General features: G+C 40.5%; 1 protein-coding gene and 1 long non-coding RNA gene across 2 annotated transcripts in view; one reads left to right on the plus strand and one right to left on the minus strand.

Moving 5' to 3' along the window:
• Window positions 1–6,260, minus strand: part of LOC143742568 (uncharacterized) — a 39,150-nt gene extending 32,890 nt beyond the window's left edge. Inside the window, exon 1 of the long non-coding RNA XR_013205484.1 lies at window positions 6,212–6,260. This is a non-coding gene — a long non-coding RNA (uncharacterized LOC143742568). The remainder of the gene's footprint in view (window positions 1–6,211) is intronic.
• A 1,051-nt stretch (window positions 6,261–7,311) lies between these two features.
• Window positions 7,312–19,836, plus strand: LOC143742464 (uncharacterized). Its single transcript, XM_077235334.1, has 3 exons — window positions 7,312–7,400; window positions 10,998–11,144; window positions 16,669–19,836. The coding sequence occupies exons 2-3, from the start codon at window positions 11,060–11,062 to the stop codon at window positions 17,922–17,924; spliced, it is 1,341 nt and encodes a 446-aa protein (XP_077091449.1). The 5' UTR covers window positions 7,312–7,400; window positions 10,998–11,059; the 3' UTR covers window positions 17,925–19,836.
• The last annotated feature ends 2,982 nt before the right edge of the window (window positions 19,837–22,818 follow it).

The raw sequence follows: 22,818 nt of genomic DNA on the forward strand, positions 1-22,818 counted from the left end.
CGGGAGGCCTTAACTGGTGGCGATCGGCCTTGGCCTTGGTGCGCGCTCCCACCTGGAGTAGAGTCTCTCGGGCTCTAGTCCACGTGGGTGACACCTCTGGATGAAGGCGTGGGCGGAGGGGACCGCAACCTCGGATTCCAGACTGGGAAATAAGGGTGGCTGGTAACCTACACTACACTCAAACGGAGATAGGCCCGTAGCCGACACTGGTAACGTGTTGTGCGCGTACTCTACCATAGACAGTTGTTGGCTCCACGAGGAAGGATTCTTGGAGACCAAACATCGCAACACTCTCTCCAAATCCTGGTTGGCTCTCTCGGTTTGACCATTGCTCTGGGGGTGAAACCCAGAGGACAAACTAACCGTCGCCCCCAGTAACCTACAAAACTCTTGCCAAAATTTGGACACAAATTGGGGACCTCTGTCGGAAACCACCTCTGTCGGGAGGCCATGTAACCGAAAGACGTGATCTACGACTGCCACCGCCATCTCTTTAGCTGAGGGTAATTTGGGTAAGGGAACAAAATGGGCCGCCATCGAGAGCCGGTCGACCACAGTTAAAACCACTGTGTTACCCTGAGAGGGCGGGATGGCGGTAACAAAATCCAGAGCGATATGGGACCAAGGTCTCGAGGGGACCGGCAGTGGCTGAAGTAACCCGTCTGGAGGTCGATTGGAAGTCTTACCAGTGGCACAAACCGAGCAAGCCAAAACAAAATTGTGAATGTCCCGAGCCATAAGTGGCCACCCAGAATCGTTGATTAACTAAAAATGTAGTCCGATTAACTCCTGGATGGCAAGCCACGTTGGAACCATGACCCCACTGAATAACGTCAGACCGTAATCCCTCCGGCACAAACAATCGATTCGGTGGGCAACCGGGCGGAGGCGTTACCCCTTCTAGGGCTTTAGTGACCCTCGATTCGACCTCCCATGTGAGTGTTGAAACAAATAGGGTTTCAGGCAAAATACACTCGGGAGTAGACGGGCGCTCGGAAAAATCAAATATACGGGATAGTGCGTCGGGTTTGATGTTCTTAGACCTCGGCCGATAGGACAAGGAAAACTCAAAACGACCGAAAAACAGAGCCCACCGAGCCTGCCTGGAGTTCAATCTTTTAGCGGTTCTAATGTATTCGAAGTTCTTATAATCGGTCCAGACGATAAAAGGTACCCCGACCCTTCTAACCAGTGGCGCCATTCCTCCAACGCTAACTTAACAGCCAACAACTCTCTGTTACCAATGTCGTAATTGCGTTCGGTGGGTGATAGTCAATGTGAAAAAAACGCGCAAGGGTGCATTTTGTTGTCCACAGGAGAATGTTGAGACAGCACTGCATCTACTCCCACCTCTGACGCGTCGACCTCCACCACGAACTGACGTGAAGAATCAGGGGCGACAAGGATGGGGGCTGAAACAAAGCGGCCTTTCAGTTTAGTGAACGCAGCTTCGGCTGCGTCCGACCACCTGAACGTAGTTCTGGGGGAGGTCAAGGCAGTCAGAGGTGCGACTAGTTGGCTGAAGTTGCGAATAAAACGCCGGTAGAAGTTGGCGAACCCCAGAAACCTCTGCAGGGCCTTGCGGGAATCTGGGTTTGGCCATTCCACCACAGCCTTAATCTTCTCAGGGTCCATTCGCACTCCTTCAGACGACACAATGTAACCTAAGAAAGGGACAGACTGTGCATGAAAATCGCATTTCTCCGCCTTGACAAAAAGCCCATTCTCTAGCAAACCTCTGAACCACTCGTCGAACGTGTTAAACATGTTCCTGGAGAGAAGAGGAAAAAATCAATATGTCATCCAGGTAGACATATATGAACTGATCGATCATATCTCGCAACACGTCGTTGACCAGTGCTTGGAAAAGCGTTGGACAGTCTAAACGGCATGACCAAGTATTCAAAATGCCCCCTGGGGGGTGTTAAAAGCAGTTTTCCACTCATCCCCCTCCCTAATGCGAACCAAATGATAAGCGTTACGCAAATCCAATTTTGTGAAGACGGACGCTCCCTGTAATCTCTCGAAAGCTGAAGACATCAACGGCAAAGGATAAGTATTCTTTACCGTGATGTTGTTCAGCCCCCGGTACTCAATACAAGGTCACAGAGAGCCGTCCTTCTTCCCCACAAAAAAGAACCCCGCCCCCGCTGGAGAATAGGAAGGGCGGATGAACTTGGTTGCTAGAGAATCAGAAATGTATTTCTCCATAGCCTCTCTCTCCGGAATAGAGAGAGCATATAACTTGCCTTTAGGCGGAGACTTACCTGGCAGTAAATCTATATCACAGTCGTAGGGACGATGCAGAGGTAGAGAAGCAGCACGAGACTTACTGAACACTTCCTTCAGGTCCAGGTACTCCATGGGCACGTTAGACAGATCCCCTGCTTCCTCCTGTAACACAGACATAGGCAGAGACGAACAAGCAGACACAAGACAAGACTTATGACACTCCTTGCTCCACTCCAGCACGGATTTGTGATGCCAGTCCACTCGGGGATTGTGTTGGATGAGCCAAGGGTGTCCCAGGACGACGGGTGACAGGGGTGAGTCCAGAATATAAAATGAAATAGTCTCGGAATGGTTGCCAGAGGTGATGAGGGTGACGTCTTCAGTGGAAAGGGAGATGGTGGGTATTTCTTGTCCGTTGAGTGCGTGAACAGCGATCTTGTGAGTGAGTGGTTTGCAGGGAATTTGAAACTTTTGAGCAAAACTGTAGTCCATAAAATTACCTTCGGCCCCTGAATCCAGTAGTGCGTGACAGTCGTGCTGGTGGACTGACCCTCTTAGTCTTACCGGGAGAAGGGTGGAGGTAAATGTCATAGCTGATGAGGTCTTCATGGCGGAGATCCCACCCGATAGTAGCCTCAAGTTTACTACCGGGCTGGGCCTTTTACTGGGCAGCTGTGGGCAAAATGTTCTGATCCTCCACAATAGAGACAAAGGCCCTGGGACCTCCGCCTCTCCCTCTCCTCCCGGGAAAGCCGAGCTCGACCCACCTGCATGGGCTCCGGATCGTAGTTGGGGCTGACCACGTCCCTGCCACTGGACCGAGGAACATCGATACCTACGAAGGTACGACTGAGCCAGGTCTATCAGTCCGTTAACGGTGGTGGGTAGGTCCAGGGCGTAGATCTCCTTCTGGACGTGGTCAGCCAGCCCATGCAGGAACATGTCCCACTGCGCCTCCTCGTTCCAGCCGCACTCCGCCGCCAAGGTCCGGAACTCAATGGAAAAATCTGAAACAGACCTTCCCCCCTGTCGCAGCTCTGCCAGAGTTCGGGCTGCCTCACGACCCGAAGCAGCCCGATCAAACACCTTCTTCATCTCGGCGGCGAGGGTCTGGAACGAGGCGCAGCATGGGTTTTGGTTTTCCCACACCGCCGTCCCCCATAGAGCCGCTTTTCGAGTCAGCTGGCTTAACATGAAGGCTACTTTGGCTTGTTCTATGTTAAACGTGCGAGGGTGCAGTGCGAAGTGCATGGAACAGCGGGTGATGAATGCTCTGCAATGAGTAGGATCTCCTCCATAAGCCTCGGGTACTGGTAGGCGTGGTTCTGACTTGGAAGGGTTGTCTGGGGGTGTGGGGGGAACGGCCGGTGTGGGCGGCGCAGTGGGAACACGCAGGTGTTGGATCTGCCGGGTGAGCTCGGACACCTGCGTCACTAAGGCTTGCACTGCGCGACCCGTGTCGCCGATTTCTCTTTCCTGGGCGTCCATTCGCCGAATGCTGTGGTGGATAAAATCCTCCAATGATGACGGTGATGCACTCGCTGCTTCCATTTGACGGTCAGATCGTTCTGTCATGTCTGCTGAAAGGAATACTGGAAGCAAAAGCGAGTTACTCTTTTAATTGAAGATAATAGTCAGAATACACGGGAACAACACAGTGCAGCCGATGGTGACTGACACAGGGACTTCGATGATCAGGATCCGTGGGTGGGTGCAGTGAAGAGGTGAAGACAACGAAGACTCAAAACCCACACGACACGGTGATGAAGACGATGATGGCGAAGATGACGAAGAACAGGAACATCAGGCAGGACAGGATACAGGAACACCAACACCGAGGACATCAAGACAAACGATCTGACAATGATGAGGAAACAGTGGTAAGAATTCATGGAGTGTTGAGATAGAGTACAGCTGGTGATGAAATGATGATCAGCTGGAGCGGATCAGGAGTGCCAATCATTCACGCCCACATGCACGTGCAATCATACAACAACATAAACTCGAGACTAGAAGAGACCAGAAAATACATCTACCGTGACAAACCATCAGTACCAAAGTATCAAATCTTTTAAAAAGACTTGTGGACTTTGAGTGGCACTTCATTTAAAATGTAACTGACACCCCCCACACATGCAGTTTGTTTTCAGAAACTTGGTGGCCTGGAGTGTTATATTTTGTTACAGAGATGTTTAGATATTAAAATGGGCTGGTGTTTGTTAAAGGGATAGTTCACCCCAAAATGAAAATGCTGTCAGTAATTACTCTCTCTCATGTTGTTCCAACCCCGTAAGACTTTCGTTCATCTTCGGAACACAAATGAAGATATTTTTTATTAAATCTGAGAGCTGGATCACTCCCCCATAGGCTTCTTAGAGATTGAAATGATTAAAGGAATCGTTAAAATAGTCCAAGTGACTACAGTGGCTCAATCTTAAGTTTATCAAGCGACGAGAATACTTTTTGTTCGCAAAAAACAAACAAAAATAACGACTTTATCCAAGTATTCATTTCCTTCTCTGTGGGCCTTGTTGTGGCAAAAATTCTGTTAAACATCATCACTGCGTAAGAGACACTCAGAGTCACTCAGAGCGTATAGCTGTAAAATTATAGTTTTATACCGTAGCTTTCAAAACGGTATTTAGCTGTAAATTTCATAAACAGTAGCCCACCGTATTTTTACGGTATGATGCTGGCAACCACAGCTGCCAGTAGTTTACCGTTTTTTTACAGGATTATTTTTTACAGTGACTGGTCGTGTGTTATTGGTTAAAGCTGAAGGTTTATCGAGGTTGGTTTATAATGCTCAGGTGTTAGAAGTACACCCCTCACTAATTAAAAGTATAGACACTAAACTCTTTAAATTTATTTGGAAGAACAAATCACATTATATTAAAAAAGAAAATATTTGTAGATCAAAAGTTAATGGAGGATTGAATGTTTTGGATTTTAAGACTTCTAATATGATATTTAAAATAAAATGGCTTCAAAATTATTTAAAAAATATACAAAGTATATGGTATACGGTACCTAATTATATCTTTCAAAAAGTAGGTGGTATAGAATTTATACTAAAATGTGATTATGATGTTAACAAAATACCCGTTAAACTTGCAAGTTTCCGCAAACAAGCTTTACTTTCATGGACTCTAATGTATAGTCATAATTTTTCCCCTCATAAATGTACTATTTGGAACAACAGATGTATAAGGATTAGAAACAAATCAATTTTTTTTGAAAATTGGTTCGTAAAGGGAATCATTTGGGTTAAACAGTTGATAAAAAATGATGGTGTCTTATACAATTATAATGAGTTTGTTCATATATATAACTTTTCAGTTGATCCTGTCCAATATTTTTGGATTTTGGGTTTTACATGCCATTCCCAAGGAAATTTTGAGATTATTGGAAGGTCATAATAATTGTTCTCTACAAACAACAGTAGAAGAATTTACTTCTTGTATTAAATTGCAGGGTAAGGATTTCACAAGTTCTGGATGTAATATTTTTTTGCGGTCCCTCCTTCAATCTAAATGTAAAGAACTTAGTAATTACTTGCAAAGTAAATTTATGACTCCTGTTAACTTTGAATAAATTGATGTAATGTTAAAATGTTTCTCATTTGAGGGTGAAAAAAACATTTTGTTTATTTTTGATTTAATTGTTATAATTTCCCGTTACTATATTCATAAGGTCAAATGGATTGGAAAAATACCAAATTAAAATTGATGTTAAGATATATTTAGAAACTATTTCCAAAAGTAAAAACCTGAAAGCTATGAAAACTAAACAGCTGTTTGACAAGTACAAACTTTTTTTGTAAAAATTCTTTCAGTAGCCTATTTATTATTATTTTTTATTTATTTACTTTCTTTAATTTTTTTTTCTTCTCTACCCGTGACATGTATGATTATATGTACTCTTGTATGTAAACTGTTCTGTTATTATTAAAATTCAATAAAAAAAATAAAAAAAAAACCTGAGGGCAGATGGAGTGGAGATTGGAAATCCAAATCCCTCAATGATCGCGGGTTTTCTTCTTTCCGCACATCCCTTTCTTCAATGACGTAAATTTTACTTGATTTTTTAAAAATTTGCTTCAAGTAGCCTACTTAATTAATGCGTGTAAATATGCCAGAGAGTCATAAGTTAAATTTACTTGTCTGTTGGATGTATAATATTTACAAGTAAAAATTGAGTATATAATTAGGATTTACTTAATATTCTAAAGGTTTCACTTTTACAAAATTATTCTTAGCAAAGATACATGATTTTTCCAGTTTTATTTACTTTGCCATAAAATCATTTTTTGCAGTGCACTCACGTTTGCTTAATGGGAGAAGTTAGATTTCCCCTTCGGCACTATCTTTTTGACATCGGGCTTGACAGCTGTCAGGCTTATGCGCAAGAAGTCCTCCAAAGACTGGTTTGACAGTCAGGTTCCTCTCATGCATTTTTATAGTTCATTTTTGAGAATGCAGCTTCAGAGGTGTTTGTTGATCCGAACATGGTGAGTACATACATGGCCAATGTCTTCAGTGTGTCATACTCTTAGGGACATACTCTTAGTGGAGAATTCTCCACCTGGGCTGATCCCACGAATCCAATGACATCCCTGGAAATGGCAAAGTTAACAAATCTGGCAGAGAAATTTTCCCTCAGCTGTGTGATAAATGTCTTCATGTTCTCTGTGACCTTGCTGTGACCCACTGTCAATGGGTTAAAAATGCAACGTTGCACATGTATTCTGTGTCTTGCATGATGTGCAATATATGATTTAATTTAAAAATGACTAACTTTAGTCGATTTGCAAAGATATGTGAGAATAATTTAGAATCATTATTGACTACAGTTATAGGCCTCCAATTCTCTATAAATCTTCAACCGGCTTAGGAATCAGTGTAATCAATCCCTGTAACATAGTTGGCAACAATACTTAATTTTCCAAAATTCTAAGATATCTTATAGAAATTCTTTGTAAAATACACAGGTCAAAAAACGATGGCTTGAAACAGAAAATCTTCCTCTTTGTCACCCTCCCGCACATTAGGTGGCGGTATCCTTCTTTTCAGTCAATTTGCAACTCGCCAGTAAATGCACAGAAGAAGAGCGACACGATATAACGCTGCGACGCACTTTCATGTCTGAGCTGAATCGACTGAAGAAAGGTTTGTGTTTGTAAGCATTTGAAGCGTAAAAAACATTTCATTCAATGTTATAGTTTTTGCAAGCGCTGTAGAATGAATGGATTATTATTTAACGTGACATTGTAATGCTGTATCTAACATTTATTAGTCTTTTTTTTGAGTAAGGTGCATCCACACAAAAGTAATAGAAAAGATGCGTCTCATTTTCTTGGTTAATAACTGTGGAGACGTCCCCAATGCAATATAATTTACATTTACATTGAATGAGCCTAAAGTTTTTCGTCGTGGGAATCACTTTTTCTCTCTTCAAACATTTTAGCTTTTTATTTCGGGCATACAGGTCACAAACCGCTCGTTTACTTTGAAATACCAAAAAGGAAAATAGTGCTTTAATTATTGACCATCATTGAGGAAAACAGAAGAAAAAAAGCAAATAAGCATTAAATCGAGACACTGGCAATTATTCGTATTAATTATAGGTAGTACTATTATAAATTGAAGCTATGGCCCTTTACTGAGTTTTGCCCCATTATCTAAACACAGCAAACACGGTTTACGAAGAAAAATTAAACCACAAACAAGGAAAAATGGTGTCCTTGTTCCTGCGGATATTTATGATTTAAAGTGGAGTATGTGCAATACTAAAGAGTCTGATCAACATTGTATTAAAGAAAGCAAGAAATGAATGTTCGTATTCATAGAAACATCACATTAAAGAGCATTAGAAATAGGCTAGACATAATTAAATATTTGATGGAAAGTATAACCTTGAGTAAAGACTACACATTTTACATTAATAATGTGCATTATATATAATAATGTGAATTTTTTCATGCACTTATTTCACTTTGATACAATCAAGTATTAGAACAAATTAAAGTTGTTCAAATAAGTGGATATTTCCAGCCCAAATTTCTCAAAAATAACTAGTTTGATCATCTTTAATGTGTCCCATCCTCTGGCTTTGACTGGGTATGATTATATTTAAGAAAAGATTGGAGATATTTATTATGATTTATGCCACAACAATAAAAACAGTAACTTGCAGCAACACTGGAACATTATCGCACACACATGTAGGTAACAATGAAATGTGAAGTAATATTGAACTGTTTGAAATATTGATACTTTAAGTTTAACAAAGTTAGTTTAATTTTCTTTGTCAAAATTGGCAATCTTCCATTGACAATAATGCAGGCATAAATTCGATTATGTTTCTAATCGGAGTCTGATGTGATGACATGCAGACTGTGATGAAGGCCTATTTATTGCACTGACAAGTTGTAATGGGAGAAACGGAGCTGTTCAAAATTCCCCACAGAAGATTTTCCAATTAATCTTTTTTTTAAAAATGGTCAATTCGATATCAATTCTCAAAAACCACGAATCAGTCTTTTTTTATTTCAGCAAGCATTAAACATCTGATTTTAATGTTTAAAATTTATCTGATTGACGTTATAGTCCCACTCCGATCATATTTTGAGGTATTTTTAAACATTCCCAGTGGTCTTTAAATTATGATTATGCCATTTTTAGCCAAAATCACAAAACCTGTGCCGTTTTCTGGGACTTTGCTTCAGCAGAGCGGTAGTAGCTCATTAGCAATTTGCTTATGCGTTGTGGGCGGAGCCGTTGGCACGGAGATGACCCTCCCCCTCCCCGTTGCTGAGAGCTCTGTCTCTCCCGCTAGCTTACACCCCCAACCTGTCATTACCGGTGCAACAAAAATGGAGAACAATATTTGAGCTATCCAGCCGTACAGTTTTGAGCCAGATGCCAGCTCGGACGAGGAACAAGAGGACGTACATAGATCTAATCGTCTACAAGTGGATGTATCAGAATGGTATTGTTTTTGTAATCTCTTGAATTGACTATTTCAGGCCAGTATCTCTAATAACATGTTAGTAAATAAATATGTTTGTGGACTCCAAACTTTAGTTTTGACGATTGCTAGACGGTGAAAAGTGACTTATTTGTTACAGTATGTGTTCCAATTTCAGCGCCACTATCGGAGCTCTGTTCACAATGACATGCAACGGCTTGTCTGTGTGTATCTGACCCTGCTGCTGAGTAAAATTAAACACAAAACACAAGTTCAAAAAAGCCATTGTAAAACGCATCACATTACATTATAATCTACATCACTTTAACACAGATGAAGTTAAGTTAACAGAGAGTTGCCACATTATGCAGCAGTGCCGTTTTTGGCCGGTAGATAGCTGAGGTAATGAGCAAACAGACGGGATCGTTGAATTGGCTCCTGACAGAAAAGCGCCACTTTGGCCGCACTGTGCTATCAAACAGGCGGGATCGTTGAACTAGCTCCCGACAGAAAAAAAATAAACTTACCGGTAAAGACACAGGGTGTCCAGTTGATGGTGTCTTGATGGAAGGCACTGCATCCGGGTTCAAAAACAATTTACTGACGAAGCCCATTTTTTTCTCCTGCCAGTTGGTGAAACAGTCTTCTGTGAGGTGCTGACCACAAACGATGTGTGGTTTTTAACATTGCCGTGACCAAGGAACGTAATCCATCTATCTCTCACAGCAACATGTTTTGGTGAAGCATGAAAGCTAATACCACTATCTCTCCTCTTAGCATTGCAACCCGCTAACCGCACATTGATCCGCCATCGTCTTCTCTACTCCTCAGAACCTGAGCGGGCGGGGCGGAGGGGAGTATGAGCTTGTGTCCCCGCCCAGTGGAGTTACTACGTCACAACTCCAGTCTATTTTAGCCGGCATTTTAGTGTCTGCTACTGATTCACAGCCATTTGAATGTAGAAATACTCAGAAATACAACTTTGAGCTTATTTTTCTCAAGATATGTCCTCTAACATCAGAAAAATGCCACAAGAACATGTTAACACCTAGAAAAACATTATTTTCATCGGAGTGGATCTTTAATCTCATTTACTAGTCTTCTACACTAGTGCTAAACTTCATAAAATTACAACACACAAACTATCATTGATATGAATCCAACTCACTAAGACTGTCGACAGTTTATTTTCCATGCATCATTTTATTACATCCATGTATGTGGTTACAGTCAAATCATATAAAACAGTGAACTCGCTCCGGAACTCCGGATTTTCCCTCCTATTGTTTGTCGCTCGTGAAATTCGCTTCTCATTTGCATAAAGTTGAGATTTCTGAACTTTTGTGTTTCGCGTTAATTGACACGCCCACATTCTGTCGCCAATGGTCACTGCCGTTCATGTCGCCAGAAATCGTCCGCCCTCCATTGAAATGAATGGGATCATGTCGCTTTGTCGCTGCGTGTCGCTGCCGGTGTGAACGTGGCTTAATGTCTCAAAGCACATAACATTACAATAATTTGGACCGAATTCAGTGACTGGATGTTTTTGGTCCTGAGACTTCAACTGAAGATGTACATGTTTTAAAATTTACACCATTTCTATTAGGATGTTAAGAGAGTTTCAACCAGAATAACACATAAGTGTTTATTGAAAAAATTGCTTACCCTAACTTTAACTCCCTCTCTGACACTCCCTTACCAGTGTATTGAACTAGAGCTGATTGAGACGCACCCACAGATTTAGTTTGGATTTATTTATTTTTGGTTAATTATTCTCATTCTATTATCTTAAACAGGACAGAGTGTCCAAACACAGAAAAACTCCCGGTGAAGCAACTGAGATCCACAGTGACACAAGATGGCGTTTATTAAAGAGGAGAGTGAAGAAATGAAGATTGAAGAAGTATTCAGTTTGAAACAAGAAGATACTGAGGAACAAATAGGTTGGTTTCACACTCAAAACTGGACTCAATAATTTAAAATCTCCATGTCTACAGAAATGAATGATATTTTTAAAGCAGTTTTATTTGACGTGTAGTGGGTCCCTCTTGGGCAGTAGGGGTGGGAATCTCTTGGCACCTCAAGAATCGATCACGATTTAGAAGGGTGCGATGATAAAATGATTATTGATGCATCTTTTTTTCTATACAGGATTTCTTCTTTTCTGATTGTGACATTAGGTTAATCTTTAGTAACCTCACGATCCGATTTGATTCAGTGAGTCATGATTTGATTCAAAAACGATTCTTGATCTACATATTTTTTATTATTAATTAGGTTACCGACTTTAAAACTCAAATTTATTTGTAATTTTTTTAATAACAATTATTTGTACATAATTTTAGTGACAATTTAATTACTTGTATAATTATAAATAGGCCTAGTTTTTAAAATAATTTAAAAGTTTTAATCAAATTGTGTAAGAATTTTCAGCTAACAGTATAGCTTCAAAACATGCAAGCAAATGACATACAAGCAAGTAAATAATAAAGAGGAACAAAAAAACATTACAAGCAATGAACAAATGAACATTACAAGCAATAAACAAAGAGCAACCCTTTACAATGCAAGTAAATCACTCGCATATGCTACCAAATCTTCACTCTGGGCGACTAAATAATGTCTATCATTAGCCATTGTCTAATAAATTCTTAGATTTTACTCGCCAGAGTGTGTGTTAGCAGCCAAGCATAATATTAGCATAGACATATTTTCACTCACTGAATTCTGACTGAGCGCTTCAGGGTTTCACTCTCCGTCAAGCGATCTGTACAATTTCGATTCAGCTCAATGGATGCGCAGGGTATTTGACGTACCGTAAAGTCTAGTGTGAAGGCGCACGACTCGCTGTCACTTTGCTGAGAGTGCTGTTTCTCTCTCACACACACGCAAAGAGAGAGAGCAAGAGTCTTGCATACCACACAGAATCGCCACGCTACAGGTAAATTATATTCTTTGTTGGATTTTCCTGTCAAAATAAGTTCATTTGAGATTATTTGAGGGGGATGCAGGGCTCGCAAAATTTAAAAATCGCTGGTAGCCCTTCGGGCAGGCACTCTGCAGATTTTGGTAGCCCGAAATTAATTTTACTAGCCCAAATAAAAAGACCAATTTTAATGTAGAAAATTGGTTAGGAGTCAAAACATTGAGCAAAAACTTTTTCAAAACACAAATATCAACAAGTGCGCAGCTCCGTTGTTTTAAAGTCTGACAAATATCGAGGCACCCGATGGACAATATATGATGCTGATTTATTTATTTATTTGGCCGATTTTCTAAGTAATAACTTGTAGGTTTAAACTTCTACATATTGTACATTTGTTTAGCAAAATGTATATTTTATTAGAATTATTGCGCTCCTATTGTGTTCAGTCTGTTTTTTGCGCATGCGTGCGGAGGCGCTCGTTCATGGAAATCTGTTTAGTTTAGTGGAGATTCACTCCTGACAGCAAAATAGAAATTATTTGCATGAGTTTCTAAAAATGGCCGCAATGGTCGCAATTTCGAGCATCACTAACAGTATTGTTTCATTACACATTGTCTCATTCCATATTAAAAACAGATATCGATATTTTGTACAAACTCGATATGGCCCTAGTGTGAATGTCTATTTATGCTCAGAAAGCCATAAGAGTATACCATTTGCGCGCTGTGAGACGCGGTGATCTGGATGTGTGTTGCTATACACACAAAACACGAGTACCAAACTGAGAGACGTGGGTACTTTCCAGTCTACGTGCGCTTCAATATTTAAATAGGTAAGGCTTAAAAACACGAAAATTATTGTTTTCCTGGGAAGTTACCATGTAGTCCTCTTCAAAAAAGTTATCAGGCAGAGGGAGACTGGCGATCTGCTTGCAGCAAGAGGCAGTGTCACGTATTCCACAACAACGCTTAGCTGCCCGCGGATGCGCCTGCCTGTTAATCTGTTTTTCAACATCTCTATTAATCAAATTAGGCAGATTAATAGGCAGGCTTATCCGCGGGCAGCTAAGCGTTGTTGTGGAACACGTGACACTGTCTCTTGATGCATGCAAGACATTGCCAATGTCAATATTAGTGCTGTCAATGTTAACGCATGCAAATTAATTTTTATCCACTTTGACGCGTTAAAATATTAACTGTTTTAGCATTGGTTTATTTTGTCATCCTTTGGGTAGCATTACATTATATAATCCTGCTCTTATTCATGCAAATGCTTTTAAACCATTCAAGCGCGACAAGACAAGAGACCGCGCTGTCTGTGAATGTCCCGACGCGTGCACACGACACACAGAAAGACGCGCACCAGTATCGTGAGCACAGACATCGCACCAGAATACAGTTCTCTTTTGCGCTTGAACGAACAATAACAATAAAACAGTGGTTCTCAACTCCAGTCCTCGGGACCCACTGCTCTGCACATTTTTTATGTCTCCTTATTTAACACACCTGATTCAGATCACCAGCTTGTTAGGAGAGACTCCTTGATCTGAACTGAGTGTGTCAGATAAGAGAGATATACAAAATGTGCAGAGCAGTGGGTCCCGAGGACTGGAGTTGAGAACCACTGCAATAAAATATGCCAAAACTTTGAGTATCTTCATAACATAAGAGCAGTCGTAAATGAGTTAAAGTCTTAAATGAACGTAAAGAGTAGCGAGTAAATGAGTCGCGTGTGAGATCTGTATCATGTGCAGCAGGTCTTAAAGTGACAGCAGCCACTGAAGCTGTCTGTCATTAATTTTAATCAAAGAACAAAGGTGACAGAGAAAATTACTCGCTGATATTGACTAAAGAACTTTTGTAGCTTTAATTAGGGCTAGGCGATAAAACGATATGTCTCGCGATCAATATCAATTAAAAATGCGTTCAATCATTTTTTTTCTTCTAAAAAATAATAAAAAGTGATAGCTTTCAATACACTGTAAATATTGAATGGCTATAATTAAAATTTACACTGGGTGGGAAAATCATTGAGACATCAGTACCTGTCTTAATGTCAGTAATACTGGCCTTCATTCATAAAAAAATAATAATTAAAGTTGACATGTTATGTCTCTTTTCACAAGATGTAATATAAATCTTTGGTGTCCCCAGAATGAGTCTGTGAAATTTCAGCTCAAAATACCACCCAGATTTATTATAGTTTGTCAAAGTGTCCCCTTTTGCTATTGCGTTAGAACTGGTTACACTGTTGAAAATCAAATGGCGGCGCTGTGGGTGGAAATGTGCAGATTAAGGGGCGGTAATATTATAATAAGATCCTCTTCCTACATCAGAAGGGGAGCGAAATCGGTAAGGCTTATTTTTTGACATGTATGCAGAGAAAGGCTTACTAAAAAAAGGTTACTGGGTTATCACTTTTCATGTTTTCTGGGTTGGTAGATGCTCTGGGGACCTGATTATTAGGGGTTTAAATCTACACTGGTCTCACGGTTCGGTTAGATTACGATTATATCATTGATTCAGTTCAATTCGATATCTCGATGCATTACGATCTACTGCATCCTCAAGTTTCAATTCGGGAAGTCGCAGTGGCAGAAACAGTGACTTTCCAGTTTAAGTTTCAAGGGAGGAAAGTCTGTCTTTACCAATAAGAAAATTAAATTGTCAAATCAATTTTGTTTTAAAGAAATGTTCATTTAAAAGCAGCGCTCATTTACCAGTGTATAATGTTACCCTATGCGCGCACCGAGTCTGCTGTTGAAGGTGACGATCATCCATTTTGATCACGCGTTACAACACAGAATAATGGTAATTTGACCATCGGGTGCGGGTACTTAAATCAGAGAAAATTATTGGGGCGGGTGTATGATTTGTTTTTGGCCGCGGATTCGGGTGACGTTGGAGCTCATCCACTTACTCTAAAGCAGTCAGACTCTGCCAGGCGTTAACAGCTCGGGGTGAAAACGGCTAACGTGGTTTATCAAGTTAGTGGTATTACTTCCTGCATATTCTATCTGTGCGTGACATGAGCGCACACAGTGCGTGTCTTCTCCAGGCCGTACTTACCAGGTTGTTCATAAAAGCCGGAATGTGCCCAGATGTAGGCTTTTAAAGTAGTTGGGACATTTTTTAACTAGGGTCTAGCTTGCCACCGTTTTTTTTGACAATACTTCGAACATCAACAAGAAGTGACGTCACCCAACATTGCTTAGAGCACCTTTAAAACTCAGCTTTGATCATCAAAATTACATATGTAAACGTTTTTTCCTTCAAAAGTTTAGAGACATAAATTTCTTAAAATGAATGTCACTGCAACCCAGTTTTATCATATACAGTGGTCAACTATCGAAGCTGGAGTCTTTAGTCTTTCTCATGATAAGAACAAGAAAGAGTGTGATGTTGAAAAGTGCAATGAATGTTGAACAACAATAACCTGGGGCCGTCGGAGATATTTGAACATAAAGGGGTAACCTCTTAACTGTCAGCCCACTGACAGTATTTGGCAGTATTTGATTTGAATTCATCCTCTAATAAACGTGTAAAAAAACACTTATGTGCGTTAGGGGTAGGGATGCACCGAAATGAAAATTCTGGGCTGAAACCAAAAATTCTGGATGCGCTTGGCCGAAAACCAAAAATTTTAAATATCAATAGGGTATATCAATATATAATTCTTTATTTGGTTTTGTGCAGCATAATCAGATTTAATAGATTTTGTGACCTATTATCAGATACCAGGGAGAGGATCAGTGAACAAGAGGGTGGCGTCACTTGAACAGCGTTGCCCAGCACGGCTATTCATACCATGTGACAGCACAGTAGGGGACAGCACAAATTTCATGTCAGCATGTTTTTTTTAGCAGACTTTGCCTTTCCGTTGAGTCACCGGGAACGATACATACGCTTGGGCCGTGAGCGACTGAGCAGAGCGCATAACACACGCGGATATTGCAGCGGAACATTGAGCAAACCGCGCTGTGAACACGGTGCAGAGAGCACAGCGCACTTACACAGCGAACACGCTTCGAATTTGTGCTACTTTCGGAAGCGGAGCCGCTCGCAAAGTCACAAAACATGCTGAGCCAGAGTAAAACCTGATCGCTGAACAAAGAAGGGTGGCATGGCATATTTTCTGCCTTTTTTCTCTTTTGGCCAAAAGATTAATAATTCGATCAATTTCTATGTAATGTTACTTTGTTAATTTTATTCCTAACTTCATTCACTCACTGACTTTTTACATAGAACTATTTTGAATTTAAATGTATATTTAATAAGCACTTTGTTTTATGGTCTGTACTGACAATGAATATATTTTTTTTATTTTGTGTACAAATAGGATAAGGTAATATTACAAACTGTTACTATGCATTTATTTTGGATTTATTGTCAGTACTAGGCTTGCAGTTTACATGGGTAGGGTACTTTATACTGTGTATGATGACCGTGTTTGTCCTTCACCACGAAAGACCATTGATGTCTTTTGTTTTGTGCTGTGCCATTAAACTGGTGTCAACTTGTATTTGTCTTTTTTCATCTTAGACCTGATGGTGCTGAAAGAGGAGAGTTCCAAGGAAATGGAAGAAAAAGATAATTATGAGAAACATCATGATTTCATGACTGGAAGAAAATCTACACAGATTGAAAGGACCTCACGGAAAAGAGCTAAAAAGACTGGAAGTAAAAAGAATTTCACCTGCATACAGTGTGGAAAGAGTTTTGATCAATGTGGAAACCTTAGAGTCCACATGAGAATTCACACTGGAGAGAAACCTTTCACTTGCAAACATTGTAAAAAGAGTTTCAATGAAAAAGGAAACCTTAATGTTCACATGAGAATTCACACTGGAGAGAAGCCTTACACCTGCCAACAATGTGGAAAGAGTTTCACTCAAAAAGGAAACTTTACAAACCACTTGAGAATTCACACTGGAGAGAACCTTTTCAACTGCCAACAGTGTGGAAAGAGTTTTAGTGAAAAGGGAAACCTTAAAGTTCACATGAGGATTCACACTAAAGATATCTCATTCACTTGCCAACAGTGTGGAAGGAGTTTCACTCAAAAAGGAAACCTTAAGAAGCACATGAGAATTCACACCGGAGAAAAGCCTTATACCTGCAGACTCTGTGGGAAGAGCTTCACACGGGAACTAGGCCTTAGGTATCACATGCAAATTCACACTGGAGAAAAGCCATTCAAATGTTGTAGGTGTGGAAAGAGTTTTGCACGTAAAGTGACCCTTGAGGACCACATGAGAGTTCACACTGGAGAGAAGCCGTTCACATGTGTTCAGTGTGGGAAAAGTTTCGTAGGAAGACAAAACCTTAATAAGCACATGAGGATTCACTCAAGGGAGAAATGTTTCGGAGACATGAATCGCCTTAAGAATCATGTAATAACTCACTCTGAAGAAAAGCCTTTCATGTGCAATCACTGTGGAAAGAGTTTTAAAAATAAAGGAAGGCTTAAAACTCACATGAGACTTCACAATGGAAAGAGGCCTTTCAGATGTCTTCAGCGTGGGAAAAGTTTCATTAATCAAAGCGACATGAGATGTCACTTGCAAATTCCCTCTGGAGGAAAGACATTAAATTATGATAAGAAATTGGATTGTGATCAGTGTAATAAAAAATGTATTTTGCCATTACACTTACAGATACACCTGAAAAGTCACACAGGTTTGAGGCACTATTCATGTTCTTTGTGTGGAAAGAGATTCAAATGGTTTAGCAATTTAAAATGGCACCAGAAAATGCGTATCTGTGTGAAATTGAGGCTACGTTCAAGACGTAGATGAATGTGGGCCAAATCAGGTTTTCTTTTCAAAGTTAATTTGTCGTGAGACTGTTCACATGACCTGTATACACTCACTGGCCACTTTATTGGGTCCACCTGTTACTACTTGTTAACACAAATATATAGTCACTCAATCACATGGCAGCAACTCAATGCATTTAGGCATGTATACATAGTCAAGATGAAGTTCAAACTGAGCATCAGAATGAGGAAGAAAGCTGATTTAAGTGACTTTGAACGTGGTATGGTTGTTGGCCTAGACTGGCTGGTCTGAGCATTTAAGAAACTGCTGATCTACTGGGATTTTCATATACAACTATCTCTAGGATTTACAGAGAGTGCTCAGAAAAAGAGAAACTGTCCAGTTAGCGGCAGATCTGTGGGCTAAAATGCCTAGTTGATGTCAGGAGAATGGTAAGACTGGTTGGAGCTGATAGAAAGGCAACTGTAACTCTAACCACTCATTTCAACCAAGGTCTGCAGAAGCTCTGAACACACAACACATCAAACTTGAAACAGATGGGCAACGGCAGCAAAAGATCACACAGAGTGCCTCACCTATCAACTAAGAACAACAATCTTGGGCTACAAATGGACTCACCAAAATTGGACAATAGAAGATTGGAAAAATGTTTTCTGGTCTAACGAGTCTCATTTCTAGTGTGACATTCCGATGATGGGGTCAGAATTTGGTATTTAACAACATGAAAGCAAGGATCCATTTTGTATCAATGGTTCAGGGTGTTGGTAATGGTATAGGGGATATTTTCTTGTCATACTTTGGGCCCCTTAGTAATAATAAAGCATCTTTTAATCGCCACAGCCTACCTGAGTATTGTTGCTGACCGTGTCGATGCCTTTATTACCAAAGTGTACCCATCTTCTGATGGCTACTTCCAACAGGATAACGCATCATGTCCCAAAGCTTAAATAGTTTCAAACTGGTTTCTTGAACGTGAAAATTGTTCACTGTGCTCAAATGGCCTCCACAGTCACCAGATCTCAAACCAATAGAGCAGCTTTGGGATGTGTTGGAACGGGAGATTCGCTTGATGAATGTGCAGGCGACAAATCTGCAACAGCTGCATGATGCCATAAGGTCAATATGGACCAAAATCTCTGAGGAGTATTTTCAGCACCTTGTGAAAGAATTAAGGCAGTTGTGAAGGCAAAAGGGATCCAACCGGGTAATAGCAAGCTGTTCTTAATTAAGTGGCCGGTGCGTGGGGTTGCCAACTGTCCTGTATTAGCCTGGACATCCCATATATTGGGCCTAATTGATTTGTCCCGTACGTGACCTCCCTTGTCCCGTTTTTTGACTCCTACACTAATCTAACCCCTGGCTGATCAGGACACTTGAGAATGATCACCGACACCTGTCATCAACCAGTCACAGCCCCCCCCACCCCCCCCCCACCAATCACGAACTCTAAATTGAGAATTAATCAATCTTTGGCGACAAATCTGAAAACTGATTTGCGGACTGATTGAAGAATCCTCTGCCATCTGGTTGTTCCCAGTTCGAGCTGGACTCGTGTTAACGGCAAATCCCTATCACTTTGATTTCGGGAAATCAGTTTGGGTGCATGCAAACAACTTGTTTGTGATTATTGTTCATGAGTCCAAGATCCAGCCACGCAAGAAAACATGCATTTACCTGAGGGGATAATATATTGATGTTATTTGCTGCTCAAGAAACATTTCTGATTATTAATGTTTAAAACTGTTTTTTTGATCATGATTCTTTGATGAATTGAAAATTCAAAAGAGATTTATCTGAAATAGAAACCTTTTGTAACATTATAAATGTCTTTGCTTTCACTTTTGATTTATTTTATGCGTCCTTGCTGTATAAAAAGGCTATTACTTTCTTTAATTTCTTTCCAAAAATAAAAAGTTCTTACTGTATGGTATCTGGCTAAATCATGGGTCGTTCATCTGAACACATATAAATGCGCCAAATTATGCATTATACTCCGGTCAGTTTGCAATAGACGAGTCGGGTGACAATTTTATGTCACCCAGAGGCTTAACAGACAACAAGACACCGAGCTTCACAGAGAGAAATACAGTGGATTTAATTAGCAGCAAGGAAATATTTATGGAGGAGCTTTGGCTTTAGAAGACGCTTTTTTAATGTTGGTTTTTATTTTCATGCCTTCATAATGTGCAATTCCTTGGGTACTGAATGATGTGCAAGAATTCAGTGTATTCTCTGTATTTGCATTGAAGTGGCCTTATAATACTATAACGTACTTTGAGAGGAGCTGTAGTAAAAGAGCTACCATATTTGGTCTCTTTGAGTTCCAAACTTCGTTCCCCATTTGTTAATTTACAATACATTTTGTTAACTTTGTGACACAGGGATAGTATAAGAATCTTTTAGATTCTTTCTCTTAAACACCCAATGAAATTACAGATTTAAATGTGCTGTCTGAACACAAAGAGTAATAAAATCTCCCTCCAAAGGGACCACTTCGGATTGGCTCACATACCCCCAGAGGGGATGACATCTTCACCCCTTTTAAATGACTGATGAAGATCAGTCTCTCTCTCTCTTACTTCGCCCTTCACCATGTAACTACTTCGGGGATCTTTTACTTTGTTTCTTTAAGTTTTTATTTTCCATTTTCGAATTCTCCTTGGTTCATTTCCACCGACGAGTGAAATGAACTTAGCCTGCATCATCGATCGGCAATTTCACATCAAACTGACATTCAAAATCGCCGCGCTTGGCTCGCTCTGGAAGAGCGAGTGAACGTGACGCTCCCAGGATCAAGACACACACATCTTTTTCATATCAGCCACACAAAAGAGCTAATGTGCAAGTATTTCGTTTACTAAGCTTTCATAGCAGTAAGATTTGTTTACCCTCGTTTAGGGTGATATTGATTTCTTGTGGTCTCTCAGAGGGTTTTGTCCAGGTGAATTTTGCAAAACTGTGATCCTTACGGATCTCTCTCTCCCTCTCTCTCTCTCTCTCTTCCTTCTAGCTTCTCATCATCATGTAACTGCTCCGCGTGATCTCCCTCCAGGGATCCTTTCTTTTGTTTAAGTTTTTTCTACTTAAGTTCATCACGTTAAACATGTAACTAACAGCAATATGACCAGGTAGCCTCCTTTCTACTTTGTTCATTTCCTCAGACGAGTAATAAGTGAACTTAGCCTGAATCGTTTCTTTGGTAATTTTACGTCCGAGACCTTTAAACCTTCGTTTGAAAGTGCGCGCTCCGGACCCATCCGCAAGCCACGTGACTCTTCCACGGAACACATCCACATGCCTTTGAAGCAGCCACACAACGAGCCAGTGCAAGTATATATGGTAAAATGGTAAATGGACTGCATTTATATATCGCTTTAAGAGACCCAATGGCCACCAAAGCGCTTTACATATTGCCTCACATTCACCCATTCACGCACTCATTCACACATTATATATTATGTGTGAATGAGTTAATATTATATATCCGAATCGGGCTTTAAGATGTGCTTCCCCGTGTTGTCTCTCAAAGGTTTTAAGGTCTGTAATTTGCCACTGATCCTTCCAGATTCTCTCTCTCTTTATTGATGCATTCTTTTCCATCGTCGTTGCCATTATTGTGTTTGTAAATACATTTATTGTAACGTTAGTAACTGTATACGTAATTTTCCTTTATTAAATGCATTATATTCATTTATTGATTCTGTCTCTATTGCTCATTCAAGTCCCTTTAATGTTATACGATCCAAAGCTACGTGCTTTACAAATTTATCGATAGCCTCCTTAAAGAATCGTTATAGAACAGGAAGGCTGTTCCTTCTGGCCAGAGGAATAGCTTCTCCTGAAAATCTATAAAGTATGAAAATTTTGTGAGGTTTGATTGATAAAGATTATCACCCCTTAAAGATTATCCCGACGATCAATCTATGATAGGCATAATTGATATATTAAATAGTTAATTATAATCCGTTTTAAGTATTGATAAACAATTGAGCTAATTTTAACCTGTCTGTAAAATATAGTCTACATAGGCAATTAATTATAATCCTTTGTGGTTAATTGCCTAAGTACATATGTGACCCGTCACAGAAACCAGGGACACAAGTCGGCAGCACAACTTTCGAGCAAAATGAGAAAGAAGAGTTTTTTTTCAAAATTGGTGATTTTCAATTTTTTGGAGAATCTGTTAATTGAAATCACGAAGAAGCCTCTCCATGTTTGAGATAGCAGTATTGGTATATTTAAAAGCTTACATTTTGAGGTTGAAATCGGCTTGTTTTCGGAGATTCTAGCATGCAGTAGGGGCGTGGCGTGTCATTGTCTGTGTGTATTTCCATACTGAATAACCCGCCGCTTTTGCCCCCGCCCTCCAAGTCAACCACATGGCTACTTATTATGCTGTGCTCTGGCCAGCTCTCTCTGATATCAAAATTCAATGAAGATGGATGCCGCAAAGATTGTCGCAGACGAGATGAACCGTCTGGCAGTTACACCGAAAATGTTTTCGCCGCACTTCGTGGGCTCGGGAAACTGAACCGGAGGTATGGGCGCAGCGAGCGCGCCCTCAGTGCTTCAATACGGCGGCTCGGCTCGCTGACAGCGGTGGCTGGCTGTTTCATATGTGACGGAGAATCGAAATAGAGGATGCAGTTAAGACCTTTGCTGCTGCGATGAAGGCCTGCCGTGCGTGTTTCTGAAATGTAAGTTAAGCTTCATTTGCTCTTTAGTCGTTATTTAAGATGCTGAACCTGCTGATGATATAATGTGCTTGCGGACATTTCATTTGTGTGTGTATACGCACATAAGAAAGTGGTGTAAAGAGATTTGCAACAGTAATTTGAGGAGGTGAAATGTGATTATTTGGAAAATTGCAGAAATGACTGCTTAAAGAAAAATGCCAGCAGGCATTTGCCTC

The sequence above is a fragment of the Siphateles boraxobius genome, unplaced genomic scaffold (genome assembly GCF_051911475.1).
Source record: "Siphateles boraxobius isolate OS27281-9 unplaced genomic scaffold, OSU_SipBor_1 19, whole genome shotgun sequence".
Classification (NCBI taxonomy): Eukaryota; Metazoa; Chordata; class Actinopteri; order Cypriniformes; family Leuciscidae; genus Siphateles; species Siphateles boraxobius.